This window comes from Ceratotherium simum, chromosome 29 (genome assembly GCF_057802395.1).
Source record: "Ceratotherium simum simum isolate JZ-2026a chromosome 29, ASM5780239v1, whole genome shotgun sequence".
Lineage (NCBI taxonomy): Eukaryota > Metazoa > Chordata > Mammalia > Perissodactyla > Rhinocerotidae > Ceratotherium > Ceratotherium simum.
This window is the reverse complement of record NC_141928.1, coordinates 9,030,697-9,040,770: the sequence shown is the minus strand read 5'-3', so window position 1 is coordinate 9,040,770 and position 10,074 is coordinate 9,030,697. Positions and strand designations below refer to the sequence as shown.

General features: G+C 51.8%; 2 protein-coding genes and 1 non-coding gene across 16 annotated transcripts in view; 1 reads left to right on the top strand and 2 right to left on the bottom strand.

Annotated features, from left to right (window-relative positions):
* Nucleotides 1-1,267: 1,267 nt before the first annotated feature.
* On the bottom strand, nucleotides 1,268-5,128 carry RPL12 (ribosomal protein L12). The gene is made up of 7 exons (XM_004423477.2): nucleotides 4,972-5,128; nucleotides 4,285-4,358; nucleotides 3,081-3,179; nucleotides 2,634-2,715; nucleotides 1,980-2,066; nucleotides 1,488-1,600; nucleotides 1,268-1,319 (listed from the first exon to the last, which is right to left on the bottom strand). The coding sequence occupies exons 1-7, from the start codon at nucleotides 5,006-5,008 to the stop codon at nucleotides 1,314-1,316; spliced, it is 498 nt and encodes a 165-aa protein (XP_004423534.1). The 5' UTR covers nucleotides 5,009-5,128; the 3' UTR covers nucleotides 1,268-1,313.
* On the bottom strand, nucleotides 2,144-2,275 carry LOC147913192 (small nucleolar RNA SNORA65). The gene has a single exon (XR_015549058.1). It is a non-coding gene; the product is annotated as a small nucleolar RNA SNORA65 (small nucleolar RNA).
* The window catches only part of LRSAM1 (leucine rich repeat and sterile alpha motif containing 1), a 41,369-nt gene continuing 36,418 nt past the window's right edge, over nucleotides 5,124-10,074 (top strand). For 4 of the 14 annotated variants that reach the window (XM_087419047.1, XM_087419045.1, XM_087419039.1 and 1 more), the window contains exons 1-7: nucleotides 5,177-5,249; nucleotides 5,558-5,764; nucleotides 7,405-7,508; nucleotides 7,929-7,985; nucleotides 8,138-8,195; nucleotides 8,528-8,572; nucleotides 9,637-9,714. In XM_087419047.1, the coding sequence (XP_087275173.1) occupies nucleotides 5,684-5,764; nucleotides 7,405-7,508; nucleotides 7,929-7,985; nucleotides 8,138-8,195; nucleotides 8,528-8,572; nucleotides 9,637-9,714 (423 nt within the window). In that variant the 5' untranslated portion in view covers nucleotides 5,177-5,249; nucleotides 5,558-5,683. Of the gene's footprint in view, nucleotides 5,250-5,285; nucleotides 5,765-7,404; nucleotides 7,509-7,928; nucleotides 7,986-8,137; nucleotides 8,196-8,527; nucleotides 8,573-9,636; nucleotides 9,715-10,074 lie in introns of those variants that run through there. The other 10 variants (XM_014782172.2, XM_087419042.1, XM_087419038.1 and 7 more) reach the window with 9 other exon arrangements.

Sequence of the window (10,074 nt, the reverse complement as noted above, 5' to 3'; positions counted from 1 at the left end):
GCTAATGAAATCCCTCAGCAAGAGGGAGACCCTAAACAGGGAGGAAGACCCACAAGATTGGGGCAATCTGATGACATCCATGTTTTCCCTGGCTCAGACACGGGTGGGTAGGTCATTCTTCACTCCTCTTCCTCCTGATGAAGGCCAGATCCAGCTTTTTAACCCTGTTGACCTGGGTCCTACCTTGCCACATATACCATCCTCCCTCCCAACTGGTGTGATCTCATCTCAGCACTTCTAACCAACTCCTGTGCTTCCCTGGTTTGGGTAAGGTAAACATTTCATTTCTCAGAGAAGACTCCCCGTTCCTCGTCTTCTGCTCTAAGGGAAGCTGGTTGTGCCCTTAACCATCACCTGAGGCTTGTAGCTTTAACTCCTTGGTGACTTAGCACGTGTCAGAATGCTGCTGCTGCACATACACACACCTGCAAGCCCCCAAGTTTCCACTCAAGCCAATGCTCCAACCCTGCTTGCACCTGGGGTGATGAAAACCCACCTACTTAAAGGGACTATTGACAAAATTCATGGGAGCAAATTAGTGACCAATGCCAAAGAAGCCAGTTCTTGGGTTCATCATTCCCAACTCGGGTGTGGCTTGTCCCAGCCCCCAGAAGTCTTGCGGTTCATCCCTTCCTTCACTGCATATTGTCTAATAACAAAGGGGGAAATGAGCTCTAAAAAGTGAGTCCAAAGGAACAGCACTAAGGGAGGATGAGAAAGAGACTTGGGAGAGGTGAAAAGAACAGAAAAGAGCCTGTTGCCAGTGTAAAGCAAACAGGTTCACAGGGCTCAGAAACTCAGTGCACCACAGAAGTCAACTTGACATTCCGAATTTCACATTAACTCGGATCAGTCAGGGACTCACAATAATGGTTGAGTTCTTTTGCTCCCATCAGTGGTTCTGAATCCCCAGATGTGGTGAATGAAGCCTTGCAGGCCATGGGCCCCCAACCCTCCAAATGATTTAACTGGTCTGGGAGGAGGAGCTTCCGCCCTGTGTATTTGTGCCTAACTGCCTAACTATTAAGTTTTCTTCCTGGCCAACTGTTTTCTTATAAGGAGCTCTACGACTATGTGTCCACAAAAAGCACTGAGACTTCCTACGTGTCTTTTCTGAGCTACTCACACAGGGCAGAAATCTGTTACCCACAAGGAGCTTGTTCCCCAGACAGAGGAACACCCACTGGCCACCTGACCACCCCACCAACCACCATTTGACCACGAAGGAGCTAGCTCCCCCAAGGAAGAGGCCACATCCAAGAGCCGGTTAGTTGTCAAGTGATCCTTTATTGAAGTATTGTCCTCAGCAGATCTTAACTCTGTGGGAAAGAAAGAATCCCCATCAGTAACACAACTAAAAATTCTTATCACCCAACCCCACTGAACCATTTCTAGAACTTTCCAGCTTATCTCCATGAAAACATTAGCTCCCCTCCAGCTTTTGCCTTCATTTTTAAACAACGGAAACCAACACAGATGTCACTTACAGCTGGGCATTCCACTGCACCACTGTTGATGTCGTCTATGACGTCATGAGGGTGGCGGCCATCAACATTGCAGCCCACAGACTGGGCAGTCCCCAGGATCTCTTTAATGGTTCCTATAATTAAGAAAAGGTGGCAATGTCAGTCCCTCACAATCCCCAGATCCGGTGGAGTTCCAGATCAGGCAAGGAGAGGAATAACCCTATTTTACAAAACAGAGGGACTAATGTCCCTGGCTCTCCTGATCCAAAATTCAGAGCTGCATTTAGTTTAGGCTCTGGATGCAGTCTCTGTGGGTCCCTCGATACACAAAGGAAATACATCTAGACCAAAATCCTCACCAGGACCTCAAGCTATTCTTTCATTCAAACCCAGAAGTCACTGCACCCCAACTTTGGGTCTTATAAAGTGTCCTTTTAGTGGGAAAACACTACCACTCAGTGAACACAGACCACACATCACAATTAAGGTCATTCTACGTCATCCCACTCTTACCAGAGAGTTCTCTGGCCAGTGACCGGTGTCGCATCTGTCGAGCAATGTTCACAATCTCATCAAAGGTGATATTTCCACTGTGCTTAACTGCAGAAAAGAAAACAGCAAAAGCTGGGTCACCATCCGAGGTCAGAGCAGACCACATCACCTCCTCCCTATTTCCAGGCTGTTCCCATGCTTTCGGCACAGAGTCATCCACGTGGAGAGAACAACCCTGTTTCCTAAGCTGGGGTTTACTATCAGCTCACCACTGGATTGCACCAGCCAACAGAGAACTGGTCAGGTGCAGTGGCGGGTGGCTAGGGGCCAAAGTCTTTACTAATCTTACGTGGAAGAGACTATTTCAGAGATGAGAAAAGACAAAGCTTCCCTTACTAGGGTTAGTTGAGCTGTTTGGCGTCACCCAGCTCACAAGTGGTCTCTCTTGATCCCTGGTCATCATTCTCAGTTGCTTCCCTCACTTACTATTTCCCTCCTGCACAGGCTGAGAGTCGGACCTGCCCCACACCAGGGATCCGGGAAACCCCCGGCTCTGTAACAGCTTAACATCAAATCACCATGCAATCCCTGTTTCATTAAAGGGAAAACGTGTAGCTAAGTATCAAACACTGGGTAAACCACACCACTCAGGTTACCAGGGAAAAGGCCACTCACTGTTTTTCTGCTTCTTCCGGTCTCTTGGCGGTTCCTTGAGGGCTTTGATGATCAGAGCAGAGGCAGAAGGTACCACCTCAATCTGCACAAGAGATTCTCAGTATGAATAAGCCCTACCCCAACCTCCAAGATCAGTACTACCATGCACCTCAGCTCTCAGAGACCACCGGCCAACCAGACACCAGGTTTGCTGTACACTTGAGGAATTTTCCCAATCCGAAACACGTCCTACCCAAGGAGGTCTAAGTGATTTGCTCAATGTCACAGAAACGACAGAGTTAACATTTGAACCTGTGTCTCTGCCCTTGGTCCATGCTCTCGAAAAAGCCTTACCCACAAGTAAAATTGCTCAGCTCACCACTGGTGGCAGGTGGCCACATCAGCCAACATCTCCCACCCAGGAATCCCAGAGGGTTGCTACCTCTGCCCCCAACCCCAACCAAGTACCTGAGCCTGTCGGTTCTGGATAGTCAGTTTCACCGTGATCCTCAGACCCTTCCAATCACCGGTTGCCTTGGCAATGTCATCGCCCACCTTTTTTGGAGACTACCGAAATAAAGGGATGGAGTCACACTGTGCCTGAAATTGAACCACAGCCTGAAAATCTGCCCAGTCCTCCTCAACTTTCCCTATCCTGCACACAGGAAGCTGTCAGAAGCACAGGACTGTCTGTACCTACCCGATCAAGGCCTGGCTATCACCACAGTATAGACTGGGAAAATGAGGCTGGGGCTGAAGTCTGCCCAGGGTTCTAAATTACAGGCTCAGGGCCACAAGGGGCCAAGCCCCTTAGCTACCTATCTTCCCATAAGGACCTATGTGGCAAGAGATTTTCAACCAGTTAAGTTCCAATCACCTGGGGAGCTTTAAAGATAGCAAGTTCCTGTGTCAGACCAACCCAAGTTCATCTGTGGGGATGGGCTCTGGGCATCTGCTCCTTTACAATTTCCTCCTGACCACTAGCCTAAAGGCTCCAGAGAGACATCCAGTGAGTGCCAGCTGAGCTAAGGGCCAAGCGAGAGCAGTTAAGACACTGCTCAAGGAAGAGCAAGCAAGAGGGGAGAGCATTTGGGACAGGCGACCGCCGTCCAAGAAATGAAGGCCTCATGATGTTCAGGGAAACACAAGTTCAGTTTAGAGCACAGCATGGAAGGAGAGGCAGGAACATAAGACCAGTCATAGGGAACGCCGGTCATACCAACTAGGATATCAGGAGCAGAGTTATTCTTATGAGTCACCATAACCTTCACCAGAATCTTCACCCACACCCATGCCATCCTCCCAATAGCGACCTGTCCATTTCCCTGACTAGGAAACAAGCTGCCAGGTAGGCTGCCCAGTGTCACAAAGCCACTCCTGACCTCAGAACCCTCACACTTGACCATCCCTCAGATATACTAAAAGCAGCAGCTAACAGACAATGGAGACGAAGCTACAGCTTCAAGGTACCACGTGCGATCTCCACACACGTATCACCTTTCTACACGCCTACTGCCACTTCACCGCTCAGACGTCTAGTCCGGGATGGCAATCCCTCAACGCCACCGGCACCTCGGATACGCTCGGGTCTGCACGAGCCCGAGTTAACTTTGCTCTCTTCGTCCGAGTTCAGAAAAGACCCCTCCAAGTCGCCCCCCCGAGAATGACTTACCAGACCCAGGGGGCCGATCTTGGGGGCCAGGGCAGACGTAGCACCCACTTCCCCACCGGTGCACCTCAGGTACACTGCGAGAAACGAAAGATCAGCGCCCCTGCAGAGGGAGCCCCGAGCCGCATCCTCCCGGGACCCGCCACGCCTCCTCCTGCCTCTTCTCGGAACAGCACTGAGAGCCTCAGCGGGGAGCGAGGCGGGCCACCCCCGTCCACGCACGCACGCACGCACACAGCGGGCAGGCCACCTCGCTCCACACACACGGGCACAGCCGGCGAGCCGCCTCCCGCTCCGGCGCGGGCCGCCCCAAGCGCCACGTGGGACAGCGGCGGCCGAGCCCCACGCCGGGTCCGGCGCAGAGCAGCCCGGGCCGCCAGCCAGCCCAGCCTCGGGGGAGAGGCGCCGGAGACAAACCTTACCCTAGGGCGTGCGGGCTGCAAAGCCGCCGCGGGTCGTCCGGTCCTCCCTCCCCATCTACACGTGGGGAAGCTGAGGCCCAGAACGAGAAGAGCCTCGCCCAGGACCGCACAGCGTCCTGAACGCAGCACCGGGGAGGCCTCTAGGAGGCAGCGGCTTGAAAGCTCGAAAACGTGGGAAAGGCCATTGCGGCGGGGGCCGCAGGCCCGACAGGCTGCGCGGAGGAGGAATGCTCCATCCCGCAACCCAGGCCACATCGAAAGCACGCACCGACTTTAATCTCGTTGGGGTCGAACTTCGGCGGCATGGCGGAGGCGGCTGGTGTCGGATGAACCCGGATTCGGGACGACCGAAGAAAGTTACACCTTCGCCTCCTCCGAGCCGAGAGCCGAGAGACCGGAAGGTGCTCCGGCTACGTCAGATATAGACAGGAAAGCGCTGCTCTCGCGAGAACCGCCGTCTCCGCCCAGCCCCCCAGCGACGTCCTTGCCGCCATGCTGGTTGTGGGCAGGCGCCGGAGGCTGTCGGCTGGAGAACGCAGCACTGAGGTGAGCTGTGGACAAGGGTTCGGAACCGGGGTTCGTGGCAGTTATCTCCGGGAAGGCAGACAAGAGAAGGCTGCTCCCGACATCCTGTGCCCTGCTGTTCCCCATTTCCCCTTATCGTGAAGGTCACCCGTGGTCCTTCTCACCCAATCCCAGAGCCCCGCCCCTACTCTGAGGGTTCCGCACCCCGATTCTGAGATCCCAGGGCCACTGCGACCCGGACCCCCTTCTGACTCCCTCGTGATCCGTGTATTTTAGTTATCGAAACAATTTTATTTGGATCTAAATCCGGTTCAACTTCTAATTCCAAGATTCTACGGTTCTGAGTCTCGGACTTCGTCATCCTGGTCTGCATGACTTTCTGAGATCCTTAGTTTGGAGGAGTCCTGACTCCGGCTCCGCCAAGCCCGTGCCGGGTGGTCTGCGACCCGGCGTGCATGACCAAGCCCTACGAGTGCTCGGCCTGCCTTCAGGTCCTCCTGAGGGAACGCACGTCGGGGACCTGCCCACAAACCCAGGTCGGGCACTGCCCACTCCAGCCAGGGGAGGGTGGGTGTGGTTCTCTTCATCTAGGCTGGACGTCGAGGGAGGGGATGGATGAGGGATGGACATCGGGGAGCAGGTTGGGAAGAGCTGATTTTCTGGGCGGGATGGAGGAGGGATATGGCCATTGGAGAGGAGGTGAGAAGGGCTGGACTTCGGGGAGGGGTTCAGGGAGGGTTAGTCATTGGGGAGCAGAAGAGTAAGAGCTGGTCATCAGAGAGGGATGCATGAGGGCTGTTTTTAGACTATTTCCCATCCCTGCAGGCAGGTGAGGTGACCAGAGGAGCCTGAGCCAGCTCAGCAGGCTTGGCCAGCTCTCCAGACAGCCTGCGCCCATGTGGGTGGAGACCTGTGATCTCCACCCGTCCGCCTGAGGACTGGTTGTGTGTCTTCAACTGCATCTCTTCGCTAGCCCTCTTCTCCCTAGCTCCTTAAAGTGTAGTAGGCCCTGAATAAACGTTTGTTAGATGCGTGGTGCTAAGTGGCTAACATTTATTGAGCATGCGTTACATGCCAGGTTCTGTGTTATGGGTTTTACATATATGAAATCACTGGATCCTTATAGAACCAGGTGTTGGTAACATCTTTACTCATTCACACTTTACAAATGAGGAAACTGAGGCTCAGAGAGCTGAACCAAGGTGACATGGTTGATGGGTGGCAGATCTGGGATTCGAACTTAGCTATGTTTTATCCCAAGGCCTGTGCTGTTAACCGGAAGCTTCCCTGGAGGATTACTTCCTGGCCCATCGATGTCCCTTATCAAGTGTTGATATTTGCAGATACTGGACAGGCAGTGAGCACCTGGCTTCTGAGTTCAGGACAGTGTACTCAGTGCATGCTAAGATATTTGAGCACCAAGAGTTGGGGACAAACTCCACAGGATCAGGACTCAAAAGAGCAGAGTTCCAGACTGGTTTTGCTACAATCCAGGCTATATAAGCAGATCCCTGAACTTGATAAGCATCCGTTTCATCACTATAAACAGGGCTGTGGTAAGAATCAAATGGAGTAATAGCTGTGAGAGCGGTAAGGTGTCTGAGGATTGCTTTTGAATTTTTAATGAACTCAGAGATCACTTTGGTCATAATGCAGTTGAGCTCCCCAAGGTCATGGCCAGCTGGCACTATGCCATATTTGGTTTGCTGATGCCACTCTGACAGTGTTTCAGGGGCCAGAAGTGGTTCATCAGCTGAGTCTGTTAGGAGTTCTCAAAGAGTGTCCTTGGAGAGGACCTGAGGAAGCTTCTCCAGGTCAACCCCCTTGTCGAACGTGGAGGAGAGATGGGGGCCCAGGATGGGGAAAGTATATGCCAGGGTCTCACAGTGGGTCAGCAGCAAATGTGGGCCTGAACCCAGGTCACCTGGCTTGCCACTGTGCTCTTTCCACCATGTTCTGCTGTTTATTGTTTAGTCAACAAAGAACAAAGAGTATCGAACACCTGCTGTGCTGGGCTCAGGGCACAGATTGATGGTCAAGATGGATACAGCCCCTGCCCTCAGGGAACTTACAGTCCAGCAGATCAGCTACATGCTCCTTGTTACTGTGCTTCCTGTGCTGGGGGTTGAGGACTGTGACAAATTCCCCAGGTCTTAACTTCTCTCCTGTGCCCTAGTGTTGTGAAGATTGCTCCAGGAAAAAGGAAGGATGCCGCTTTTCTTCCGGAAGCGGAAACCCAGTGAGGAGGCTCGGAAACGCCTGGAGTACCAGATGTGTCTGGTGAGGGAAAATGGGTTTGCTCTGAGTCCATCCCCATCTCTGCCTCTGCCCATGAAGCAGGGCTCTGCACTGCCCCCAAACAAACTCCCTCCCATCTGCTTCCGCCACCCCAGAAGAAATTTCTGACTGCGAGCAGATGGATGAGGCCCCCTGTCAAGTGCTCAGGAGTGCACTGCACTCCCCCCACCCTCCCCAGAGACTGATCACACTTGTCATCACTTGTTCGTTTGCTCTTCCCTGCTGGACCTCAAGGCTTATTGAAGCAGGGATCATTGGTCTACCTGCAAGATGGACTAGCTGAACCACTTGGTATCTGTGGTCTCTCGCAGCTCCTTAATTCTATGTCTCTTTGCCTGGTTTATCCACTCTGTGAGGATATTTCATTTGAACACTTTTTTTTAAAATTCTTTTTATCCTTAGGCAAAAGAAGCTGGCGCAGATGACATTCTTGACATTTCTAAATGTGAGCTCTCAGAGGTAAACTGGGGTGATGTTCTGGCTGTGAATTTGATCTGTCCTGTTTTATTGCATCACGTATCCCTAGGAAAGACAGATGTGGACTGGGGCTTTAAAAAGGCCAGAAGCACTAGTCCAGAGATGTTTCCTTAGATTTCATTCTTGTCCAAAAGAACTGAGAAGATCTTTTGGCCTCAGCATAGTCTTCAAGAGTCACGGAGTCTAGAGAAGGTACCCACAGATTCCTAGGGCACTGGAAGAGTCTGGGGTTCCTTAGCCTCTGCAAAGCACCAAAGATCTATTTTTTGTCCCTGATATAGAATTCATGGTGGGGATGAGTGGGTGGGCCAGGGCTAGCCAGGGCACTCTCCTGCCAGCTGATCGAAGGGAGGGCTGACTGTTCCTCACCAGCCTTTCCCGTGGGCTTCTCACTCTTCTCCATAGGAGGGTTTTGCACTTCTTTACTTCCTGCCCCGTCTCTCCTTCACATGAGTGCCACTCAGAAAACAAATCAGAAACTGGCTGGAGGGGAGGCACTAACTCAATTCTTTATCTTATCTTAGATTCCATTTGGGGTTTTTGCAACATGCAAAGTTCTCCAGAAGAAGGTGAGACAGGTCTTCATTTTCGGAGAATTGCTTATTGCATGATTACTTATTTAAAATCAGGTGGGACTTTTAGGAGCCGTCTGGCTGGCGCAGACATCTCCCTTCTCTCTGATTCTTGCCCTTTCAGCCTGCAGCCCATGTTTTCATAGTTGGGAGATCAGGCTTTAGCATCAGATGGCCCTGGGTCACACCCTGGCTTTGCCCCTCATGACTTGGGCAACTTCCTTAAACTCTTGCATGTCGTTTCTTCATCTGTGAAATGAAGACATTCGTAGTTCTATTCTCACAGAGAACTATGAGGTTTCAATGAGTGATGGATAGATAGGTAGATAGATAGTGATAGAAATATAAATGCACAGAGTATAGTGTCTGCCGCATAGTAAACACTGAGTAACCTCATTGTTATTAATGATGAAAACTACACTCATTTCATTCTGGTCACCCAGGAGAGATTAAGAGTGGAATGAATGATTTTTCAGAAAGGCATTGCAGCCTTGAATGCAGATAGGTAGGAGTATTCTACTTGAATTATCTAAATGAAGGTAGGTAAAATGTGTTCCATACCAGCAGGGTAGTGAGCTCCTTGACCCTGGGAGTATCCAGGCAGGGGATGCCTAACAAAAATAGCAACAGATGACACGGACTGAGCACTGGACCACGTGCCGGCCCCGGGCTAAGTGCTTTTTGTCTGTTAGCTTGTTAATCATCTTGGCAGCCCTCAGAGGCAGGCATTTTATTATTCTCTATTTTCCACGTGGAGATTCTGAAGCTGAGGAAGGTTAAGATCAGGAGAGCTGCACGGGACCCCTTCTCAGGATGGGAGGTAGAATTAGACCTTAAGGTCCCTTTCACCCTGGAAATTCCGGATTTTAAGGTCATCTGAGTCCACATCAGGAGATCCCATGATTCTGAACCACACTCCCTATTGTGGTGTCCGGAAGAGCAGAGAAGGCTGGGCGGGGCAGGCCGCTGAGCGTCCCGTGCTGACCTGGCTGCCCTGCCCTCAGCCATTCGTACCTGCTGCTCTTCTTCAACCGAACCTGCTGCAAATCTTTTCCACACAGGTGTTGATTGTCCACACAAATCACCTCACTTCCCTGCTTCCTAAATCCTGCAGCCTCCTGAGTCTCGCAACCATCAAGGTACTGGGGCCCTGCTCCCAGGCGCCGGGGACTCTGCATGCTGTTCCAGGTGCAGCTGAGCATCCCCACTCCCTTCGTGTCTCCTCTGTTACAGTTTATGCCAGACAGCCTTAATGTATTAGTCAGTCTGGGGTTTGATCAGCATAGTTTATTGGGTCCCTTCCATGTGCTGTGCATGGGTTGGCCTTACAGAGAGAACCAGCCACAGGGCCTGCCCTTGGGGAGCTTATCCAATAGGTGGAAAGACAAACCATAAACTCCTAGCAAGTGAACCAGCAGAGAGCAGAGAGACTGATGGTGCCAAACAAGAAGGAAGAGGAGGGACGCCATGCAGTGTGTGGTCCAAGTGCAAGAGCCCTG

What these genes read in the sequence shown, in the direction of transcription:
- RPL12 (XM_004423477.2), bottom strand. Translation starts at nt 5,008, where the DNA reads ATGCCGCCGAAGTTCGACCCCAACGAGATTAAAGTCG. An exon ending in CCCCAACGAGATTAAAGTCG is followed by an intron (nt 4,359 to 4,971) that starts GTGCGTGCTTTC and finishes CGTTTCTCGCAG; the next exon opens with TGTACCTGAGGTGCACCGGT. An exon ending in TCCAGAACCGACAGGCTCAG is followed by an intron (nt 2,716 to 3,080) that starts GTACTTGGTTGG and finishes TCTCTTGTGCAG; the next exon opens with ATTGAGGTGGTACCTTCTGC.